Source organism: Misgurnus anguillicaudatus, chromosome 8, assembly GCF_027580225.2.
Source record: "Misgurnus anguillicaudatus chromosome 8, ASM2758022v2, whole genome shotgun sequence".
Classification (NCBI taxonomy): Eukaryota; Metazoa; Chordata; class Actinopteri; order Cypriniformes; family Cobitidae; genus Misgurnus; species Misgurnus anguillicaudatus.
In genome coordinates, this window is record NC_073344.2 from 36,595,703 (window position 1) to 36,620,490 (window position 24,788).

At 35.8% G+C, this 24,788-nt stretch overlaps 1 protein-coding gene and 2 long non-coding RNA genes across 6 annotated transcripts; 1 reads left to right on the forward strand and 2 right to left on the reverse strand.

Moving 5' to 3' along the window:
- Nucleotides 1–1,267: 1,267 nt before the first annotated feature.
- On the reverse strand, nt 1,268–5,355 carry LOC141365588 (uncharacterized). Its single transcript, XR_012370657.1, has 4 exons — nt 4,975–5,355; nt 4,566–4,680; nt 1,582–1,635; nt 1,268–1,428 (listed from the first exon to the last, which is right to left on the reverse strand). It is a non-coding gene; the product is annotated as an uncharacterized lncRNA (long non-coding RNA).
- A 1,419-nt stretch (nt 5,356–6,774) lies between these two features.
- LOC129449992 (uncharacterized) lies at nt 6,775–16,779 on the reverse strand. 2 transcript variants are annotated; one of them, XR_008646222.2, is made up of 6 exons: nt 16,477–16,779; nt 15,968–16,064; nt 13,839–13,902; nt 10,895–11,707; nt 10,635–10,718; nt 6,775–8,470 (listed from the first exon to the last, which is right to left on the reverse strand). It is a non-coding gene; the product is annotated as an uncharacterized lncRNA (long non-coding RNA). The 2 variants fall into 2 exon arrangements; XR_008646221.2 differs by lacking the exon at nt 13,839–13,902 and having other exon boundaries at nt 10,895–10,923; nt 16,477–16,766.
- A 2,251-nt stretch (nt 16,780–19,030) lies between these two features.
- Nucleotides 19,031–24,290, forward strand: LOC141349129 (caspase-8-like). Of its 3 annotated transcripts, none has more exons than XM_073870832.1 (9): nt 19,031–19,464; nt 19,693–19,792; nt 20,766–20,916; nt 21,019–21,083; nt 21,357–21,381; nt 21,502–21,569; nt 21,701–21,821; nt 21,910–22,390; nt 24,119–24,289. In XM_073870832.1, the coding sequence occupies exons 1-9, from the start codon at nt 19,172–19,174 to the stop codon at nt 24,246–24,248; spliced, it is 1,434 nt and encodes a 477-aa protein (XP_073726933.1). In that variant the 5' UTR covers nt 19,031–19,171; the 3' UTR covers nt 24,249–24,289. The 3 variants fall into 3 exon arrangements, with proteins under 3 accessions (XP_073726933.1, XP_073726934.1, XP_073726935.1); XM_073870833.1 differs by having other exon boundaries at nt 19,032–19,464; nt 21,022–21,083; XM_073870834.1 differs by having other exon boundaries at nt 19,169–19,464; nt 21,004–21,083; nt 24,119–24,290.
- Nucleotides 24,291–24,788: the final 498 nt, after the last annotated feature.

Genomic DNA, 24,788 nt, shown 5'->3' on the forward strand with positions numbered 1-24,788 from the left:
TAAATATATAACCTTTTTTTGTGTTCAAATTAGTGGCTCTTTAAGAAAGTTTGTGTGGTGGACCGATTGTCTGGAGATAGTAGGACAAAAGAAAGTTGTTTGTTGTAATGATCTGAACATTATTTCAAATGTATTTGTTTGTTTGAGGAACAGACACAATCAAAATCTGTTGATATATTATGGTAATGTAAACTCTATGTGCTGGAATAAATGTGTTCTTGACATGTCAAGGCAGCTAACAGTTAAGCTAATCTGGCTGTTTCTTGACCCGGATAGTCAGAAATTATCACAAGTAAGATTACGGGTCAGATTTTTAAAGAGTACAGCACTTCCTTCCCAGGACGGATGGATGCCATCTCTCTTTAGCAGGTCCGGTTTCCTCCAGAAATGTTTCAAATTGTCTATAAAATCTATGTTATGCTGTGGGCACCACTTTGACATCCAATATGCATTGATCTCCAACTGGCGGAGTCTGGTGTCATTATTGGTGACGAGAATAACAATCTTAGAAAACTTACACTTAGCATTAGCTAGCACTTTGAGTTTGGATCTAATGTCAGAAGCTCTGGCTCCTGGTATACATTCGACTTTGGGGGCTGGTGCCTCTATTTCCATGTTCCTGAGAATAGAATCAGGTGCTGATGGCACAGTGGATAAGACACAGGCCTTTGGTGTGAGAGACCAGGGTTTGAATCCCCTGTGACACACCATTGTGTCCCTGAGCATGACACTTAACCCCTAGTTGCTCCAGAGGCGTGCGACCTCTGACATATATAGCAATTGTAAGTTGCTTTGGATAAAAGCGTCAGCTAAATGAATAAGTAAATGAATAAGCAAGAATCACCTAGAACCAGAGCACTTGTGACAGGCATCTCAGCTGGTGTGCTGCTGAGTGGAGAGACCTATTTGTAATTAACAAAGGAGCGGGATTGTGCCGATATTGCTTACGACTATGCCACCTGACAGTCACCCAGTTAGTCAGCTGCCTTGACGCTAATGTCGGAACGGAGTCATGTTCATTACCTGTTACACTAGATGCATCTGAAAGAGTGTCGGCAACATTAACACTAGTTAAATAATTACTATTCTCAACTAGAGTTCGAATGTGCGCTTGTAGTTTTGCAATCTTCTCCGTCAGGATTACTACTTCATTACACTTAGTGCATGTCAAAAACCGTCTTTGCCGACGGAAGAAGTGAAACTATGCATGTGGCATGAAATGCAGGTTATAATAACAAGAGAGGAAGTATTACTGCTTTCAATACCGGGTGGTGGAGTTTCCGTTCACCAGAACACAGTCTGTGAAGCTGCATCGCTGGCGGTGATGTTGGATCCGGGAGACGGTAGGCACGATGTACGTTCGGTCCACGAGTCAAGGCTGGCAACTTTTCTACAGCTACCCATTCCACACTCGGAGGTGAGCAAGGTCTGAAAAAAGCAGTATTTGAAAAAGTTAAGCCCATGCACCATTTGACATTAAATTATAAAAAAGATTATAAAAAGATAAAATCATATTATATGCTGCTCATTATTTTAACCAATTCAGTGATTTGTTAGTTCACTGAGATTTGAATTACATACCAATCACTTGTCAGTGTTGAGTTCCATTTATGTGTACACTGGTGTTTCAGGACCCTTCAGAAATAAACACATTTCTGCAACTGTCAGTCATTTATTTTATATATGCATTGATATTATGTCAAATAAGAGATACATGTATTGTTTTTGTGTGTGAACAAATAGTTCTTTATCATTTTATATAATTTTTTTCCTTAAACATAATGATGAGTTTTATTAGCTTACCCACAGCATCAATCTTAGGGTCATACCATAAGCCTTACTTAAAGGCAGTGCCAAAAAATAAAGCATGTAAACTACAAACACGTTTTGTGATTCATTTTAAATTCATCAACAAATAAATACATGATAAATTAATTTGTAAGGCAGATTATTTTACATTTTCTAATAATTTTACATTTACAAATTAGCGTAATTGATACAGTGCCATAAAACTATAGCCAACACAGCTAACCTTGAATAAATAAAACTAAACATTTCTTAATGTCGGCACAGTGAAAACAACTATAATGCTTAGTCCACAGTATGCATGTCTCTATAATACACATTATATTTTTAAAGGGAAAACATTGTCTTTATTCACCATTATTTACCATGGTACCATTTAAGCCCACCATATGCTTTTCAATGAGGAATCCCTATAAATCACAAACTTTGATGAGTTTTTTAAATAAAAGTGTTTACTGTAATGATAACAAAACTTTGCGTGCTTTTACCCTACTAACCTCTTACCTTACTACTTTAATTTACAACTATATTTAGATAGGCCTACATATTGCACACTGTGTAGCATAATAGATGTCTGATAATGTGTAACATTTGTTCTCACCTTAAAACTGAAAACTACAGCACCTGACCAAAAATCATAGTAGTGTCAAGTTACCTTGAGGGCAAAATTGTCTATTGTCTAACAGTGATATTGCAAATGGTTACATTCTTTGTTCATGAAGTGAAGAGTTTTACTGCATGTTATTCTTGTTGAATATTATGTAGTTAGATGCTCGCAAACATTGGTAAAATGATTTTTATGTTTTCTGTCACTGAATAAATACTTCCTTTAAAAATTATTTTTCTGATTTGGCTTATCTGGAACACATTTGGGCTTAAATGGTACCAGTAACTACATATCTTAATTTTGTATTCTAAAATGTACATCAACTACTTAATTAATTTTTAAATGAGAAATAAAATGTCTTTTTCTTATAAACCATCTCATTATCTATGATAAACTATGGTAAAATTTGGTGGGTGTAATAAGTAAACTTTCTTTATATGTTCTCTTGTAAAAACGTTTAAAGCATTACCTCTTTTTTTATTTTTTTATTTTAGAGTGTCCATGATACTTAGTAAAGATGTTGTAATTACATGTTATAAAATGTACTTAATATGTAACTAAATGATGGAAAAGCCTGTACTTACAGACTGTAAATATGTATGTAATAGATGGCTCATGCCACCTCCAAGCAACAACACAAAACAGTTAAATATATTTTCATATGATATTTGTTTAGATTTAGTCTTTTAAGACAGACAAGATTTGTTCTTCTGATATAGCGGTGTTTTAAGAAAATAAATAAATAAATAATAAAAATCTGAATCTCCCTATTACACTTAATTGCATGTAACAGTAGTTACAACAGTAGTCCACTAAATGTATACATGTATCATGTGTAAACAGAGGCTTTTCCATATCTTAGTAACATATTAAGTACCAATTATTACATTATGTAGTACTAAGTACTGTCTTATATAGGTACATTGTATCAAGACAATAACACGTAGGGGGAAGCAGGGGCGAAAGCACCATTTATAACAAAACATAATTTTAATGTTTTAGACAGAGATATATTTTTGCTTTGGTCAATAACTGGTCTATCAATACCAGATGGAATTTTGATCAAATGTAAAATGACTTCAGTATAATTTTAATTTGAACATAAGTAGCACATCGTTACTTTCGACCCTGTCAGCTGGGATGAAAGTAACACACAGGTGGGTCAAAATTAACATAACAGAATAAGGTAAGTTCTCTGTATCATGGACACCGTAAAATAAAGCATTACAGAATGAGAATATATACATACCAGAGAATATCTTACATACCATAAACAGAAACAATTGCAAAATAATAATTAATTAAAGAAATTCATGAACATATTTTACATTAATAATCCAGCTCCTAATGCATTCAGTTACTTGATTAATTGTTCTAAGAATTTATGCAACTTTGTTTTCCTCTCCAGAATTTTCCACAATTCGTAACATTTTAAATCAATATACAAAATATTCAAGTACAATAATACTTTCTATTTATGACTGTAAAACTTGCAGATCAATATTAAAGCGCCACCCTCAGGCTGAATTACAGAAGGACACCAAACCTCTGCCAACTGTTCTGTATAGTATGTGTTCAGTTTTGAATGTTAAACTTAAGACTTTGCACCCCACCCCCCAAAAAAACTATTACGCACCAGCCTCCACAATATACTGTATATATAATACAGTGCTCAGTATTTCTAATGACATTTGTTAGAGTTATTAAAAGTTGTTGGCCTTTACATCTGCTTTTTGGGTCTATTTACATCAAATTTGTGGATATGCAAGTGAAGTAACGTCATATGATATGTTGAAAAGTATTATATACAGTATATACTATAGTATATTTTGGGTCAGTTTACATCAACTCTGACAAAATCATTTTAATTAATTATGTAATGCTTTGTAAGGTTTCTTTTTATACCTTACTGATATTTCATGAATATAAAAGTGAAGTAACAGCATGTGACATGTTGAGAATATAGTACAATACTCAATATTTCCAATCACTTGTTGGTGGTTCTTAATGGTTGGCCTTTACATCTGCTTTTTGGGTCAATTTACATAAACACAAAAAAATGACAAAAAAATGCACTAATTATTATATTACCCAAAGCAATTGGTGTCTAACACGTTTGTATTGCAATGCTTGGTAAGGTTTTCTTTCCTACCTCCCTTGCAGTGTCTCCCTGAGTGTTGTCAACCTTACTGTTCTGAGCCTCACCGTAGAATGACCACACACTGCAAACTGAGTTCTCTGTGACGTCACGCATTACAATATAATGCCTGGTTCATAGCGACAGAAAAAAAAGGAAAAAAATCTGGTTTAAAGCGGTTCAGCATAATAAAAATAATAAAAAATAATATGTGGTTTTACATTAATATTTACATGGTATTTGTTTGTCAAGGAGAAAACTATTTCACCGATTGTATTATTGTTTGTTTATTATTATTATTATTATTATTATTATTATTAATATTAATAAATAATAAAAATGTATTCATTGGCTAAATAACAATCTGACTGAAAATAAAAATCTTATATTATTATTTATTATTAATTCATATGTTTTCCCTCACCTTTGACAGTATTTCACTTCTCTGCTGAACGATTAACGTTAAACGACTGCGGCACGGTGCAGCGTTTCTTTCACTACACACAGCTGATATGACTGCTCTCAGTTTCTTACTTTTTACAATTTTCGTACACTCTGCAAACTTTCGGGAGTGACAACAGCATTTAAATGCGTGAGTGAATGATCGTTTTGTGTCTGTGCAGGAAAAAACTAGTTCTAGACCAAACAAAGCGGTAACCATAGCAACGTTCTGCCTTCTCGCGTGGCTAATATTTACTGCTTTGACGAAAATAATATTACAGCGTTATGTTTTGCAATAAACTTGGCGTTGTGTTTTGTACACATTTTAGCGCTGTCTTGCAGTGTTGCCAGGTTCAGGTCTTTTTTATTTATTTTTTTAACGTTAGTTAACGTTTTGGCGCTCGACCGTTTATGGATTTGGCTTATGAAGCGATCAAGTTTTTGGTGTTATTTAAATGGGAAGGTGTCTATAGCATTTTTTATGTTTGAGGTAAAACAATTTGATTTACTTCGGTTTGTAATGGGATTTTTCTTGTCCGCTGTTTTTTCGTGCAAAATCTGACAACCCTATTAAGCGCTCCTGTCTGTATTTTCAAACGTATGTCCATCTGTAGCATATTAAAGTGTACTTACAAAAGGTGATGGGTCTCTGAGTGAAATCTCCTAAAAGTTTCATCTCTTCAATCATGTAAACATAAGATTCTCAAACGCGAGCTGTATGATGATGACAAACCGCCAAAATTAGTTTTTAAGACTGCGCAATGCAGCTGAGCAGAAGGAATCACGAATGAACCTACAATACTGTGTAACCATTTTACCGGTATAATATTTATATCTACCATATATCATATACAACCAAACGGGACATTCAGATTTTAATAAACAGAGCTACTTTTAAAACAAAAAGTAAAATAAAATTAATGGTGCCTGCGCTTGGAGGCTTGCTATTGGCTGTTGTATTTGAATAAAAAATGAGTTCCCAGCAAACACAAAAACGTTATAAAAACGTTTTTTTCCAAGTTATGAAAAGGTTGTGATAAAGTTATTTTCCGACTAAAGTTATTTTCTCCGAATAGGACAAATGTATTTTCACAACGTTGCAAAAACATTTAATAACGGAATTACGTCACACCACAACTTTTAGAAGCATTAATCACGTTTAGCTACACAGACAAATCACTAGACAAGAAATGTAAAGGTAATCAAATTTCAAAGAACTACAACAAGGTTTTAATTTAATGCAACATAATATGACAAAACATCTTTTTGATAGCAGTAATATAATTATAAATATTATGAACAAAAAATTAAAACCATGCAAAAAACCTAAACAAAATGCAAAAGAAATGAAACACTTTGAACGTAATTAAAATCATAGTGTGTTTAACTAAAAATGTAATAAGTCTTGACAAACAATATATCATCACTGTGGAACAGAAACCTCTCATTGGGTCATTATTATTTTATTTCAGAAATCATAACTGTTGATTACCCTTTATGATGATTTTACGTATATTTAACAAATGAAAAGATCCTCAAAATATTGGTAAGAACACAACCATACCCAGGACTTCCTGGGACTAACTTTCTTAACATTGCTTAATGCAGAACAGCTGAATTAAAACACTAATTTATTAATAAATCATGTAACAGTAAGCAGATTTGCCAATAATAAAATGTTTTAATCAATAAGACACTTAAAGTAGCTTAATGCATTAAGATAATGATATGACAAGATAATATTCAGAATACACCCAATTAATTAATTTTTTCTATTATGGTCAAGCAAACTTTAATTTAAAGCATTTATTTTCTTGACCAATCTGCTTGCCCTTACATAGTATGTTTTAATAATAAAGGGGCAGTTTCCCGGACAGGGATTAGACTAGTCCTTGACAAAAAAAAATGTAAAAGCTGTCCAAACTGAAAACATCTTGCACTGACATATCTTAAAATACATCAGTGCCCTTTGTTTTGCCTGAAAATGAAGTAATGTTTTTAGTAAGGAAGGAATGTTTGTTAAAACTAGTTTCCTAATTAAACTAAGGCCTAGTCCTGGTTTAAGCTAATCCCTGTTCAGGAAACCACCATAAAGTGTGTACCAAATTTAATGTTTTAATTCAACTCTTTAATTCATTAAGCAACATACTGTACAGGCCTAGGCCTAAGTTCAATTAAGATGTTTAAGCCAGTGGTTCTCAAACTTATTCGGCTTGCGGCCCCCCTTGTGTAAGGTGCATCCCTTTATGCCCCCCAAAAGAAAGTGTATGACATAAAACATTTCAAAAACGTACATTTTAATTAAACAAAACATATTCAATTATACAATGTGGTGCTGTTGGTTAGTTGGTTTATTTTTCTGAAGTTATTTACAAAGAATTTATGATAAATTAATGTATTTTATAAAATTTCAGGGCCCCCAGTTTGAGAACCACTGCTTTAAGCATCTTTAATAAACATGCCTTAGAAAAAGATGTTAGTGGTGTGCAGTGGCAGCCGGTGACTTCTTTTTTCGAGGGCGCATGATGCGAAGTTCATCACAACATAGCGTGTCATGTGTGTGGTTTGTAATTTCAAGATATGTGTTTGGCGCGTCGAGCGAACTTTGGTGCATCGCATGTCCTGTCAAAATATGTGCCTGCTGCAAACGCGCACAAAGGGTTCATGACAAAAGAGAAGCTCGCGTTTGCCAGATACTCGAATAATCTCATGCATAATCAGAGTTTACGGTTAAGGGAGTGTCTTGTGTGTATTTTGTGAATGTGAGTGTCTCTTTTATCATAAACGGTTTGGACGCGTGTGCAGCAGGTACTTATTTTGACAAAAGACATGATGCACATGGTTCACATGACGCAACATACACATATTTTGAAAACACGAGCAATACACATGACACTCTGAACACATATTTTGAAAATGCGACCCTCGGAAAACGCACGAGCCCTCACTGGTTGTTTGTATCTTGAGACAGCTCAAACGTGTGTATTGGTCAAGGACTAGGCTTAAGTCTTGTCTGTGAAACAAGGAGTAAGCGTTTATCTCAATAAGGAACAAAGTAATGTTCATATAGCAATAGCTCTAAGATAATGCAAGTCATGTGTTTCAAGTCACGCTCAGTTAAAAAGACAATTATTATTATTATAGAGTATGTTTACAGATTTTCAACCCACCTTATGTTGTTACAATGTTTGTAATATATGTATTCGAAAGAGTATTGCAGACAAATAAATAGGAATATCTCAGTACAAGTTTAACTAAAGAAAAAAGTAAACATTGTCCATTCAAATATTACCACTTATTGTAAAATATAAAGTGGGTTGCAAATCTGCAAACGTATGGTTCGAGGCAGTGATTACAATATAACGTTTGTCAGTTTTGTATGTCCATCTTTAGTTGCCATCATCTGAAGTCTCTGTGAATGTAGGCGTCATCTGAAGTCTTCACAAGTGATGCTGGATCCATACTGGAGCTTCTGTAACCTGTATGGGTATCCCGATAGATAGAAACAGAAAAGCAAAAGGAGAAGGATTAGCATAGCTGCTGTTCATAGTATATCAAGCAAAAGATGATCATGTGTACTTTATACCTTTTCATTCAGAACAAGGTTATAAGATGTGTCATGTGAATGCTTGGCTAAGATTTTTACTAGATTTACACTAGGAGAGGGAGTAAAATGTGAAAAAGCTCTGCCTCCTTTTGTGGACTTTGACATTCTGGGTACTACAAAGACTTCTGTGACCTTATTTAGCAATTATCAGGTTCAATCACCATCAGATTTGAGTACCAAAACATACTTGTAGCCAATCAGCAGGAAGGGGCATGTCTACTAACCGACATCGTTGCCTGGGTTGCATATGTGTGAGGCGGGTCTATCGAAAGAAAGTCCAGATTCTATTGGGGTAGGGGCGTGTTTGTTTAGGTGATTTCAAATGTCAACATTGGCTTTCAGAGATCATGCACCCCGCCTTTAAATGGGAGGAATAAAGTGCCATTTATAGTCGTGCGTAAGTTCTACACCGTAGCCTGTGCGTAGCTCTGCGTAGCCTGACGTGCACCTCGCAAAAATTTTAACGTCGCGTCAGTTCTACGCGGACCGCAAACGCTGTGATTGGTCCACCAGAACCCCTCCCGTCAGGTAAAAAAACCTGTGTCATAGGTATTTCCGTTTGCGACAGTGGAAACAAAGATGAGCCAAGTTGAGGAGTGATTTAACTCAAACTGCAACAAAAGTCACTGTTTATTTACTTCCATCATTGCTGGTCTTCTCAAATCATACACAACAAGTTGCTGTTTCTTCTTCGTTTGTGGCTTAACTTGCCAAGCTTCTTCTTCTTTGACGGTCGCTCTGCTACTGTGGTTACACGCGTGGATACTGCCTACCAGCGGTTTGCGCGTGTGTTTGCACGTCGACGCAGAGGACGACGCAAAAGTATAAATGAAAACTGACGCGGAACCTACACCGTCGCGACTACGCCGTAGGACCTACGCACGACTATAACGAGCCCTTTAGCCATCATCAATATAATTTACAATACCATTCAAAGCTTCAGATGCTGATTTGCTACTCAAGAAACATTTTCGATTATTCTAAATGCTGACAGTTGTGTTAAAGGACAAGTTCGGTATTTTACACTTAAAGCCCTGTTTTCAGATTGTTTATAATGAAATAGAATGGTTTTGACTGAAATTTGGACATATGATGCTGGCCTGAGAATTTTCAGGTGTTTAATGTATCACCTCCCACCTCTATAATGGCTGTATAGACGGTTTCATTGGAAGCACGTGATACACGTCTGGATCCAAACCTTACTTCCGGTTTCGTTTTTTTAATGCTCTGACTAGTTGCTAAACTGATCTCTTGAACGACTGCCTCGTCGAAAATAACAAATGTTTTGGTTTCCTAGGTAATCTATGTGTTGTTTTTTTGCTTGTTATATAAATAAACTACGTTTAAAGAACTTTGTTGTTATTTATTCTTAGCGGAGTTTACCGGAAGCTACGTGCAGCCCCTTGTTTAAGTTGTTACTGCTGAAACGGTCTATAGGTGCACAGGAACAGCATCTTTTGCAGCGATTTTTGTGTGAGCATATCAGTGAACACCCCTGACCACTCGGTGAGTTTCACGTCTTTGTTAACGAAAGTTTAATGCATTTTAGGAAGGATTGTTCCTGTGCACCTATACAGCGATGGTAGAGGTGGGAGGTGCTACAATAAACACCCGAAAATTCTCGGGCCAGCATCATATGTCCAAATTTCAGTTAAAACCGCTACATATAAATGGCAGATTGCACTACTGTTTGTTAGAAGTGAGAGTAAAGATTTCTGTTTTAAATAAACAGTGTTCGATTGTAACCTTTCATTTATCCAAAACATCCCACTAAAACACAAAGGAACACAACTGTTGATAATCAGAAACGTTTCTTGAGCAACAAATCAGCATATTAAGAATGTTTTTTGAAGGATCATGTGACACTGAAGACTGCTGAAAAAGATGCTGAAAATTCTGCTTTGCATCACAAATTACATTTAACTTAATCTAAATTGTGATAATATTTCACAGCATTTCTGTTTACACTGTATTTTTGTCAAATAAAAAATAACAGCCTTTTGTACAGTAGTGTTTAAGTCTGAGGTTTTACTTACTCACCATATGGTTCATAGCACCTTAGAGGTGTTTTCTGACCGGTCTGCTTGAACTCTGCTGCATGGCCATCAGCATGGAGAAATCTACAAACATAACATGCAATTTGTCACAGAGCAAATCATTTTTAGTATGCACTGCAAAGGAAAACAAGGAAGAGTAGAGGTGAAACGCTGAAAGGATAGTATAAAAAACAGAATATATATAAAAAAAATTTTTTTTAGGTTTATTTATTAATTTAATATTGTGCAGTGCCACTCACGTTTGGATGTCCAAACCTTCTTTAAATAACTGTAATGAAAGTAAACAAAACAAGAAGATGTAAGGTTATACATTGTGAAAAAAGTGCATATGAAGTGATTTAATAAGCTTTCTCAACCAATAGTATCCAACTGCAGCCCAGCAGCACCCACAAATCAGGCCATCGTCTCAGGCCTTCCGGGGCGGGGCCGCGGCAGATGTTTTAGGAGACACGCAGAAATGCGTGAAATTATAAAAACATTACAACAAGGTTATAACATTTATAATTTTTATGGTATTATGTCATGAACAATCCAATCACTATATATATTAAGTGAAGTGTTTATAGTAGACACTAGTAAGATTGTGTGAACATCTTTTAAGATCTTTTACTTTTAAACATTGAACCTGTAATAATAACAATTTGTTACATTTATATAGCACTTTTCTGCAGCACTCAAAGCGCTTTACATATGAATGAGGGAATCTTTTACACCACCACCAATATGCAGCATCCACCTGGATGATGCGACGGCAGCCATATTGCGCCAGAACGCCCACCATACAACAGCTTATGAGTGGAGAGGAGACAAAGTTATATAGCCAATTAGTATATATGGGGATGATTAGTACACCAATGGGCAAGTTTGGCCAGGAATGCCGGTGCACACCCCTACTTTTATTCAAATGACATCCTTTGAATTTTAATGAGAGAGTCAGGACCTCAGTTTAACGTCTCATCCAAAGGATGGTGCTTTTTGACAGTATAGTGTCCCCATCACTATAGAGGGTATGCATTGACGTCATTTTCCACGTGACCACACCGTAACTCGCCCTGTTGAGTGACAAAACATTCATCAAAATGGCTGGTTTTCATAGCGGCAGATGCAAAAAATGCCAGTAAAACTGACTATTATCAGATTAAGTTGAACTTAGATGGCCTTAACAGTGACCCTAACAACTTGCGAAACAACCAGTAGTCTGTGGACATTGGCATATGCCCAGACATTGGTTTTTCTGACATATACAGTGGCAAGAAAAAGTATGTGAGCCCCTAGGAATGAACTGGTTTTCTACAGTGATTTGCCATAAAATGTTATCTGATTCTCATCTAGGTCACAACAATAAACAAACATGATGTGCATAAGCTTACAAGACAAAAATAATTCCAGTTTATTGTGTCTTTTTTGGAAACACCCATTTAACATTCACAGTGCTCGAGGAAAATGTAAGTGAGCCCATAGACTAATTACTTTATTGAAAGCTTTTTTTGTCAGAAGCTGGCAAACTGGAGTCCATTAATAAATTGAGTTTAAATGTGTGGTTTAGTGCAACTTTGATTGATATTAAGACACTCACACATTTTAAGATTGCTGTCCTTAAGAAGCATCAGCTCTTCTGAACCATGCTCCTATAAAGATATCTGATCAAGAGATGTTGCACTCCATAAGGCTGAAAAGGTATACAAAACAATCTCAAAATGTTTAGACCTCCATCAGTCTACACTTAGCCAAATTGTCTATAAATGGAGACAGTTAAATACTGTAGCTACCCTTCCTAGAAGTGGGCGCACAGTCAAGATGACTCCTAAAACACCATGCAGAATACTCAATGAAGTAAAGAAGAACCCACGAGTAACAGCTAAAGGCTTGAAGACATCATTGGAACGGGCACACAGCTCTGTTCCTGAGTCTACCATACGCAAGTCTTTGAACAGGCACGGTGTTTATGACAATACGGAGGAAGCCGCTGCTCTCCCGAAAAAACATTGCTGTGAGCCTGAAGTTTGCAAAAGAGCACCTTGGCAAACCCCAGTGCTACTGGGAAAATATTTTATGAGGTTTTATTGATGAAACAAAAGTTGAATTTCTTGGGAAAAATATTATGGCGCAAAATGGGCACAGCTTACCAACATCAAAACATCATCTCAACAGTGAAGTATGGTGGAGGGAACATCATGATTTGGGCTTGCTTTGCTGCCTCATGGCCTGGACCACTTGCCATCATCGAGGGTAAAATGAATTATTAAGTTTAAAAAAAATCCTACAGGATAATGTCAGGGTGGCTGTCCACCAGTTGAAGCTCAGTAGAAGTTAGTTGATGGAACAGGACAATGACCTTAAGCATTGTAGTAAATCCACTACAGGCTGGCTTAAGAAAAACAAAATGCGCCATTTGGAGTGGCCTAGTCAAAGCCCAGACCTTAACCTGTGGAATGACCTCAAGAGAGCGGTTCACACCAGACATCCTACAAATGTGTCTGAGTTAAAGCGGTTTTGTAAAGGGGAATGAGCAAAATTTGCTTCTGAACGATGCGCAGGTCTGATTCAGAACTACTGAAAGCGCTTGCTTGAAGTATTTGCTGCCAAATGAGGCTCAACAAGCTGTTAAAACCAAGGGTTCACTTACAATTTCCTCCAGCACTATGAATGTTCAATGGGGGTTCTCAAAAAAGACACAAGAAACTAGAACTATTTGTGTGTTTTCACCTTATGCACATTGTGTTTGTCTATTGTTGTGACCTAGATGAGAATCAGATCACATTTTATGGCAAATCACAGTAGAAAACCAGTTTATTCCTAGGGGTTCACATACTTTTTCTTGCCACTGTATGTTTGTCTTGCCTAACACTATTTAACCATCCCACCTTTGTAGAACACAATGCTCATCATAATAGATGTTTTTTAATGGAGGCTCACTGACCAAACTTTGCAATTACACCGAATAAGAGTATAAATTTATGGGTATTTCGTGTATTTTTATAGGATTTTTTTATCCACATATTTTACATACCTGACATATGGCTACTGCTACTAATTTACTTCTTCTTTGAGTGGCAAAACATTCAACAAAATGTTTGGCTGTTCTAGCGGTGGCCGCGAAAATGTCAGTATAACTGACAATTATCAGCAAAAATTTTAAATTTAGTTGCACTTGATAGTGACCCTAGCAACTTGTCAACTCACCTGTGGTCAGTGTACATTGGCAGGGACAATCCATTTACTTCTCCTTTCGGTCTTTCTTGGCAGTCTGTAAAATGATAGCTCCGAATTCTTGTTAAATCTGTTAGTACAGTCTATCGCACAACAGTTTTTTGCAATTTAGACGCGTTTTCGCTGATTTCACACTGTTTACAAATTCTGCCGATCTGTCTTTTGCCACTGAATAACCTCAGTCACTTTCGCCAAAGGTGACGTCACGTGCATACTTTCTATACTGGGGTGTTAGGACCCACACAGACCACGGGGTGAGCACCACCTACTGGTCTCACTAACACCGTCTTTTGCCTCGTTATCGTTTTTTGCAATTTTTGTATTTTATTTTTGCTGACAGTTCTTTCTTTTTAGATTGAACTATTTCATAAAAGAGCTGGAAGGTTCCAGAGAGCCCTTAACATTTTGTTTTTCATTCCAGGAAAACATGGAATCTTTGTTGTAATGTTCTTTTTAAGAGTCGCAGTTTGCTATTGCTATTTATGATTTTTATTGTAATAATACATTCAAATTAAACCTGTGTTTTTTTGTGTTGAAATGTTTGTTCATATGAAAAGGACAAGTATCACTTTATGTTTATCTGAATTCTAAAAAATAAAGTTTGACATTAAACTTTAAGAATTTGTTACCTAATGAACATTAAGTAGATACTTATAATGAACATGAAGTAAATATTATAGTTTAATAGTCAAATGGAAAACACTATGCAATGATGCTGCATTAGTTAAAGTGACACCATGTAATTTTTCAACCTTCATAATAAATTTTCAAGACCCTTGTGATAGTACCTCGACTTTAAATAGGTTGAATTACATGTCTACCATAGCCTGACGGGGTCTGTATCACTTTTACTCGTATTTTAAAACTTAGGGTTTCTGGTAGTAACCAGAGCACAAAAAAAACTACAAAATTCGACTGCTTTACGGCATACGTCACTTCCTCCACACAATTCTTGATTCATACATAAATCCGATGTTCTTTATAAATGACGGCGATTATCTTGCATATATATTCTGTATTCACATGCGGTGTTTGCGTATTTACCTTTCTTTTACTGTGTCTATGATATTTACATTACAATCCAGGATGCAATAGCAGTCAAACTTGCTCAAACTCACACAGTGTAAAACCAAACCCTATTCATTCACCAATTAGATCCGAGCGTTTCTCTCTTCTCTCTTCCTCATTTGCTGCGTTCCGCTGTCACTCGCGTGACGTATTACAAAGCGGCAGCCTTTAGGTCTGCTTGGACCACATCGGTTTACTTGGATTTGGAGCGACAATTTTCACACAAAAGAGAGAAAAAACATGGGGCATTGCTGAAAATCCTGGTGGCGAGGGAGAGAGAGAGACGATGCAACAATATTTGTTTGGAAAAAGGCAAGGAAATACTTCTGGTCGTTTCTCAATTGGAAGGCTGCAGCCTCCGGAGGTCAAATATGCAGACTGCATACGTCATCAAGCCTGGTTTATTAAGGTAAACTGAGCATTACATTTGCAAGTCATAAGCATACTGCAACAATTTACGATTAACTAAGTATAATAGTCAACTTTATAATTGTTAATATTGTGAAATAAGACAGTCTTGATGACGTATACAGCTTAGAAATACGACATCTGGAGGCTGCAACCTTCAGATTGAGACATAGCTTCTGCCACGACGAGTTCCTCATCAGAAATTTGTAACATGACTGCGTTTCTCCCTGTTGTCTCAAAATCGATCGTTTAGCGTTTTAAATGTTTAGTTTTTAGTTTAGTTTTAAGGTTGGCCAGTTCCTTTCCTTTGCGACAGTTCTGCGGCGCTTGTGGGCTCTAGGGGCGCTAGAAGTGAAAAATACATGTCTAGCACCCCCTAGTGGCCAAAAAGTTTCATGGTGTGCCTTAAATGAAAATAAATAATCAATAAATCAACAGATATATAATTATGTTTTAGTATTTTAGATAGTGTTTTTTAATATTATAAATATGAATTCAATTAAAACTGATTTAAAAATAGAAACGCTACAAACACCATATATGGCCATCACTTCCGGTATGAGATGGGTGGCCTGAAATGTGTGTGCTGCGGGGTTACAGATAGATATACATTTTTCTCAACTCACCATCAAGTTTTCATTCAACATCTCTGTGAGCAGATCCCTTTAGAAATGCTGAAATCTTGAGCTTCTATTCTGTTATAGAGGGGTTATATTGTCACTCCTGAAATCAGAGAACAACTTTCTGTCTATATTGGTTTAGGATAAAACATTTGTAATAGTTTCAGGAAATGTTGGCGGTTCATGTTAAGCTGCTAACGTTACTGCCTAACGTAACAGTACACCAATTATCTTTATCCGGCCCGCCGGTCACCTTTGGCCCTTTCTCAATCGGAAGGCTGCAGCCTCTAGAGGTCGCATTTGCAGACTTCATTTATGTCATCAAGTTTAAGTTATCTCAGCATTATATTCACAAATCATTAGTACATTACAACCATTTACCATTAACTAAGTCATCTTTATAATTGCTAAAATTAAAAGACGTATGCAACCTGGAAATGCGACCTCCAGAGGCTGCAGCCTTCGGATTGAGAAACGGCCAAAGTCTGATTTAAATTCAGCATGGTTACTTTTACCTTTCCACTGTATGACAAATGACGGCCGAAAACACGGAAAGGGAATCAGAAAGGGGCTGCACGGGGTCCCAACCATCTGCAGGTGTGTATTTATCCGATCCAATTCGAGCTTTGGATGCACTAAAGAAAATAAACTTCACCGGAAGTGATGTAATTCAGTGTGTAATCAAAACGGGGTGCAAAGTAAAAAATATTAATTATTTTTTGTTTCACTTTATCAGTAACATTTGAATACTTTAAAAACGATTAATTACTTGTAAGTTAATTGTTAACTATAAATATATTCGTAGATAGGTTCTTGCGCTGGATTGAGTTTCTCTCCCATGACAGATTTACGATTAAACTGCAAATTTATTACGACTGCCACTAGGGGGCGAACTCCCGACAGCTATATCTGTATGTAATGTACAATGGAAACGCTGTTTAGCCTTTATAACTATAAAATATTTAAAAAAGAAAACATGTAGTGCATTTTTAGTCATTATGAGAAGACTGGCTATATGTTTTGAATACTGTAAAAATGAATGAAAGTTAAACAGTTAAACAAAATATGTTTAAGAGTGTTGATCTTTTACTATTAACATGTGGCTCTTACATGTTAACTGCAATTGTTTTTAAATATTAATAAAGAAAATATGAGTTTTCAGTAATTAAAAGGCAACACACTGGATACAAGAAGTGTGCATTTTTTTTAAATACATGTTTTTTAAAGGTGCAGTGTGTAATTTCTAGAAGGATCTCCTGATAGAAATGCAAAATGATATACAAAACTATATTGTCAGGGGTGTATAAAGACCTTTTTATAATGAGTCGTTATGTGTTTATTGCCTTAGAATGAGACGTTTTATCTACATACACTGAGGGTCCCCTTACATGGAAGCCGCCATTTTGTGCAGCCATGTATCTACAGAAGCCCTTAACAGACAAATTTTTACTAAGTTGTCTCCAACAATAACATGTTTGTCCAGTGACGGCTACCGTAGCTTCTCTATGTGTTTCAAAAGCAAAAGGAGAGCAGTGGACTGAGCGGTTGGTTGCAATTCACAACCTCACCACTAGACCCCGCTAAAATTTACACACTGCACCTTTAATATGTTTTTTTATATACTTAAACAAAAACAACACACACACACACACACACACACACACACACACATTTTAATATTTTATTTGTGTTCACATTTTACAATAAATTTCATTGAACACAAACAATCTTAGATACAAGCATTGTAATCCAATAATCATTGCCTCTGGTCTCAGTTTATGGGTACAAATAGCAACGCCTTCTCCATATGTGCCGACTACCAATTATTGCTGAAATTGAACAAAATTTTGCAAGAGCTTTTGCTCTTGGCTTAGGGAGACCAGCAATTTGCAGACCTCTGACCACTTGTCTGTGGACATTACCTAAGCTTCCAAATATATATACCAAAAACTTACATTTGTACCCCAGCTGCGCAACAATGTCTTTAAGTGGCTGGTATTTTAAGAGCTTAGTAAGGTAGGCTTCTTCCACACACACACACACACACACACACACACACACACACACACACACACATATGGTAAAATAAAAAAATATATAAAGTAAAAATAGGGGTAAAAGTTTGTCCCGCGTCATATTTACAATTTTAAAATCTGGCCCCCTGATTTAGGCTAAACAAATTCTTCCAATAATGCATTGACACCCTTTACAAAGCTTCTAAAACCTCTCATCTACACATTAACATGTTTTCAATCGCACAAACTTTCATAAACAAGAAGAGTAAAAGCTATAGATGCACAACAGCCAAAAGTTAAGCCAATCGTGGCAGACTCTCCAGTGGATGAAAAACCCTCCTGGCTTGTTCAGGGGGGAAAATCCTAGGAGGAGAAAACCCCCTGAGAGAGATACATATATATTTATATATATAAATACTATCGGGGTATGTGGGCGGGTAAGCAGATTAAACTGGTTCCGCCGGTAGTCATTGATCAGGTTGTTTGTTAGCTTATTTTAAGTCTACTCTTGTTGTCTTATTTTAAATAATTTGTTAAATGAGTTATTTTGAGATCAAAGTGCAGCGTTTCCCAACCAGGGATCCGGGGCCCACAGGAGGGCCTCAGCAGATTTCCAAGGGGCCCCATTGATGACTTAAAATTATTAAATATTGGGGGGAAAAGCATTAAAATAAGCTCAAACAAGCAAAAATCAAGATGTTTCTTTTTTTGGCCATTTTAGTACAAGTTCTATTTAATTTTATGTGGAAAAATTTGAGTGAGTGGGGGGCCTTCAAATATTGTTGTGGGCAGCTAGGGGGCCTTAAAGTGAAAAGGTTGGGAACCAGTGCCCTAGTGGGTCACAGACACTGCTTTACAGCTATTGTATGTAATTGAATTTACATGACTTATGCATAGAGGAAGACACATCAAACAATAACAATTTTCTTTTAGGGCAGTCTTAGACTAAAAAATATTTAAAACCTGTCCAAACTGAAAATCTTATAAAAATACATCAGTACTCTTTGTTTTGCCTCAAAATGCACACAAGCATGCTTTTTACTAGTTATATTTCCTTATAAGGCCTAGTCCTCTCTTAAGATAATCCCTGTCTGGGAAACCACCCCTTTAAGTTTTTGATCGTATCATTGATATTTCATTCTTTGAATAATCTATGGTCCTTTGTTGTTTCATTTCCTGATATTTTTTGCTCAGCATGGATCTTCAGATGCTTCTTGAGATTGATGAGGACCTGGAGAAAGGTGAAGTGGCTCAGCTTAAGTTTCTCTGCACTGACCTAGTTCAGAAGAAGCGTTTGGAGACAGTGACTGATTTCAAAGATCTCTCTCAAAGACTTGATGAACTGAGACTGCTTGATGATGGGCTGCTCGTCCCTGAGCTTCTCATCAAAATACGATGCTTTGACATGCTAAAGATCCTAAACACGTCCAAAGAGCAGGTGGAGCGTTATCTGGCACATGATGACTATAAGCGTGTCTCACCGTACAGGTATGAAGAAAACTATGTGAACTATAGATTGTTTAACAATCTATCTTAGCCACTCTTCCTAATCTTTTATTACAGTAGGTAGCCTAACAGGTGTTAAACTAGATTTATATGTATCTACTGCTGTGGATAGACAGAATTGTCAATAGTAGTTGTAAAATAGTTTTTTTTTGTAAAGGGTAATTTTTTTTATATCTTTGATATTACATTCTTCTTTTTCTGTCATTACAGAAAGATGCTTTTTCAATTGTCTGAGGACATGACTGAAGAAAACCTTCGAATTGTGATGTTTCTTTCGGATCTTCCAAAAGCAAAACTTGAAACATGTACTGTAAGTTGAAGAAAGTGGTGTCCAATATGCCAAATGTAGAATTTATATCATAAATAAGCCTGGAAGTAAACAAAAGCTTTAAAATGTGCTGTGTTTATTTTTACTGCATCTAGTGGTGAAATTACGAATTACAAGAAACTGCTTAGTCCACAGCTCACCCCTCCTTTTCGAAACACATAGACAAAAAACGTTGTTGCTTGAGACAGCATAGTGACAAAATGCAATCTGTAGAGCAGTTTGTCTGTTTAGGGCTACTGTAGAAACATGGCGGTGCGAAATGGCAACTTCCATGTAAGGGGAACCGTGGTTTTTATAGATAAAACAGCTCATATTAAAGTTATTTAAAATAATGATTCTGCGAGTAAGGTTTGTATACACCACTGAAAATATAGTTATGTATATTTTATTAAAATTTTTTCTAGAGATCCTCCTAAAAGTTACACACTGCACCTTTAAGACTTTCTAAAGGTAGTGATGTAAAATAAAGGCATATAAAAGTATACTATACTTAAAAGTAAAGACCCTCGAAATTTGAGTTGTGTTAACTCATTTAAAGGTCACGTTCTTCCTGATCCAATTTTTCAAACTTTAGTTAGTGTGTAATGATGCTATAATAGCATAAATAATATCTGTTTTTTACATGTGAAACATAAACACATGTTATTTTGCGCACTGTAAACACAATCAAAGCTTCAAAAACACACGAAGAATGGGACCTTTAAGACTTTCAAAAGGTGGTGATGTAAAATTAAGGCATATAAAAGCTTGAGAAGAGGCAGTAACAATCCACTTTTATTGTAAACATAAAACAACTCTAAAATATTTTATTTATTTTGTAATAAGCAGTGTTGTCTTGAAAGGAAAGTGTATAGGAATAGTTTTATGTATTTGTAATCCCTGGTTTATGACCATAATTGGATATCCCAATTATACAAGTATGGGTCACACTAAAGAGTGTTTTTATGTATATCAGTCATTTCTAGACATTATTATTGAGATGGAAAAGCAACAGAAGCTTGGAGAAGAAAACCTGGATGAACTGAAAGATATTCTGGATAAATGTGACAAACAGCTGGCTGACAGAATAGAGAAGTTCAGGAACATGCAAAGAGACCGGGAACAAGGTTATTTATGATATCAGTTACTCTTCCTGTTTTTTTCGTGTAAATCATAATTTTGTTTTCATATAATTCACAATTAAAATACAACAGCTTTGTCTTGTCCAGTAGGGGTCAGACCTCCTCTAAAGGAATTATATAATCATGAACACTTTATACCCAACTATCCTGACGTAAGTATTACAAGTGTAAGATAAGTTCTCATTAATTTTGTCATTTTGTTTTACAATAGCATTCAGTTGTGTGCTTTAAGATGTGTTTTTTGGTGATTTGATGTATGTGAGCGTCACATGTGCTATAATGTCTGCTTTTGTCAAGAATTTTTTATATTGTTGAAATCATTATTTAAGTGTAAACCTACAAATTAATACTTGAAATGAATTTATTTTGAATTAAAATGACTTGTTATTTATTTTTCATCACTCAACAACCTGAATTTAATACAGTATATGGGGACAGATATGAGTGGACGTAAGTTATACTATTATATATTTATGTTTACTATTAACTTTCTCTGTTGTATTTTTACCATAAAACAGTGTTCTCTCTCTCTCTCTCTCTCTCTCTCTCTCTCTCTCATTATGCTTTAAGTAAGGAGAGCCTCTTTTGGTCTTGCGACTGATTCACATATTGAGAAACAGACAATCACATATGATGAGGTAAAAAACAAGATTACATTTAACTGTTTATACAGTATATACATTTCAACATACTTGTATAGTAACTCTTTACTGTTTGACCAACAGAAAGAGATTTGAATTTTGACACTAATGTGCTTTGCATTCATGAGAAGGACTACTATACCATCAGCCATAGACCTGTAGGACACTGTTTAATCATCAACAATTACGACTTCGAAATGTCCAAAATTCAAAAATTAGGCAACCGAAAAGGCACACATACAGACGCAGGTATTCCACACAGTTTGGTAACTTTACTAATGACAAATGTATTGCTTATCACAAATAAAACATATTAATCATTATCCTTTTATTTCAGAATCACTTGAGAGAGTGTTTAAGAAAATGCATTTTGAGATTACTGTGAAAGGTGATCTCACAGCCTCAGAGATGCTCGAAGTGGTGAAGGAGTTTGCAGAAAAGGATCACTCTCAAATGGACATTTTCGTGTGCTGTGTCCTCTCCCACGGAGAGAAAGGCGCTGTCTTTGGTGTAGATGGCGAGCTGGTTGAAATCTATGAGCTTATGCAGCACCCAGCTAAATGCCGCTCACTGGCTAACAAGCCTAAGCTTTTCTTCATTCAAGCCAACCAAGTGGGCCAGAGAGCCATGTGGATGGAGCAAGAAGAAGGAACATATGAAGAGGATGCTCAAAAGGTTGCGTACAACAGTATCCATATAGAAGCTGATTTGTTAATTGGAATGGCCACAGTAGAGGGTTACCAATCTTACCGTCACACCACAGATGGATCCATTTACATCCAGGAGCTTTGTAGACAACTGGAGGATCTCTGTCCCAAGTGAGTTTGAAATGGAATAAATGGAAGTTTATTTGAATCCTAGCAGTGAACTTCTGCAGTACAGAGTTTTTTTTTCCTAAATTCATTTTTTATAAATCAAAGGTTTCAGTTTCATTCAATGGACAATTAACAAAAAAACAATACTATAATATTTATCTTAACATTTCTATTAATTTTGTTATTAATCTTTGATGAGTAACACAGTGATTCAGTAACCAGCATATTTTGTATAAGTTTAATTAAAATGTTTGCAACGCATCAGAAAGACCGATATTTCTAAATTCACACTGTGAAAAAATTAGTAGAAATTACAATATTATTGCAGCTGGGTTGCCGGTGATTTACCGTGGATTTGCATTTATGTTGTTTACTGGCGGGGATTTGTTCAAAGTTAAATACATTTTAAATATTATTAACAGGTATTTATCTTTACAGAATAAAACTATACAATAACAGCCTCATGCAAAGCATTCTGGGAACCAGAAGTCATCATCAACCTTTTTCTGTTTTTTGCTTCAGATTTTGTTTACCAGAATGTTTTGCTTGATGCTGTTTTTTTAGTTTTACTCTATAAAGACAAATACTTGTAAATGTTTAATGTTCATTTAACTTTGAACAAAATGTTGCCAGTTAAAAACAAATTTAAATCTATGGTAAATTACCGGCAACCCAGCTGCAATTTCTAAGGAATTTTTTTACAGTGTAATAAATTCACAATTAAACACCATGGGGCGGTTTCCTGGACAGGGATTAGCTTAAAACAGAACTAGGCTTTAGTTTAATTAGGAAATATAACTAGTTTTAACAAAAAAGACTTACTTAAAACATTACTTGTGCATTTTTAGTCAAAACAAAGGGCACTGATGTATTTTAATTTATGTCAGTGCAAGTTGTTTTCAGTTTGGACAGCTCTTACTTTTTTTTAGTCTAGGACTAGTCTAATCCCGGTCGGAAAACCGCCCCAATATTTCTGATCAACAGTTAAACCTGACATTAATTTTACCATAACTTTTAAGGAGTCATATGACATGTTTTTGTGTGTTTGGTGTAATGCAATGTGTTTGCGCTGTTTAAGGTTCAAAAAACATTATTTTCCACATCCCGTACTTTATTGTTGTTCCTCTATGCACTGCCTTTCTGAAACGCTTCGATTTATACAAAGCTCATCGTTCTGAAAAGCGTGGTGTGCTCTGATTGGCCAGCTATCCAGTGTGCTGTGATTGGCCAAATACAACAAGAGTATAGAGACAGAGCGCAGTTATGCTAATTTGAAAACCACGCCCACCTGGGGGAAACCAATCCGGCCGTCTCCATTGACTTTGTATTGCGATAGGCCGCCTCCTTGTCATTTCTGGCTTATAACAAAAACGGAACAATGCCTAAAAGTCGCTGTGTGACAAAATGCACAGGCAACAAGCCAAAAACCCAGAAATAAGTTTTTATAAGCTGTCGAGCTGTAAAACTCAGCCTTTAAGAACAAAAAAGTGAATCGCCGACTACGTTTCCCTCTAGTGGGCGCTGTTCTACTAATAGTATTACTATGAAAAGTTTTCTGTTTCCACTTTTGTGTCTTTAAACGTTTGTTTTTTGGGGACGACAGCTTATAAAATATTGCTTGCTAAAATCCATTGGAAAAGAGTTGAAATAGTTGAAAACTATTTGGACATGATATAAAGTGTTGAGGTCAATAGAAAATACTGATTAATGTTTTCTTTGCTTTTCTAACAGAAATGAGGATATCTTGTCCATTCTGACGAAGGTGAACTCTGAAGTGAGCAACAGGACGTTGAAAGGCTACAAGCAGATGCCCGAACCTCGATATACCCTCAGAAAGAAACTTATCCTTCCCATGGACTGAAGTTTGCTTTGTATGACTGTCTTCAAGTCCACATTACTCTACGGGCTCTTTGGTACAGATTATAGGATGATCAGAGAGCTTCGGATTTCTGGCATTAATATAATAAAGTGAATCATTGATGTAGGAGATGAATTAATTAAAGTTTATTATGCACTTTTTAAGCATTTTATTTCTTACTCCTAGTCAGTTTATTTTTTGCCATAGACAAATCTTGCATTATGCTGCGGGTAATGTTGCAAGTTTAGTAGACCTGCCCATATTTTCCTTTTATTAATCTTCTGGTGTTCGGGAACAATGATATCTACGCTACTTTTTACTCATTGCGTCAATATAACTAGGGAAGCTCTCTAAACACCAAACGACTATTTCTAAAATCCAATGCTTATAGGTTAATTTGAACTTCGGTCTTTTTATGCAGAAAATATATAAATTATATTTATTAGGTCTCATAAGAATTGTGGTAAATTCTTGTACGGGCTAAAGCTGTATGTGTGGAATGCATGTATCCAAATGTTTTGTATGTGCACAGGATATTTAGTT

What these genes read in the sequence shown, in the direction of transcription:
- LOC141349129 (XM_073870834.1), top strand. Translation starts at nt 19,172, where the DNA reads ATGGATCTTCAGATGCTTCTTGAGATTGATGAGGACCTGGAGAAAGGT. An exon ending in GCAAAGAGACCGGGAACAAG is followed by an intron (nt 20,917 to 21,003) that starts GTTATTTATGAT and finishes AAAATACAACAG; the next exon opens with CTTTGTCTTGTCCAGTAGGG. An exon ending in CTGGAGGATCTCTGTCCCAA is followed by an intron (nt 22,391 to 24,118) that starts GTGAGTTTGAAA and finishes CTTTTCTAACAG; the next exon opens with AAATGAGGATATCTTGTCCA.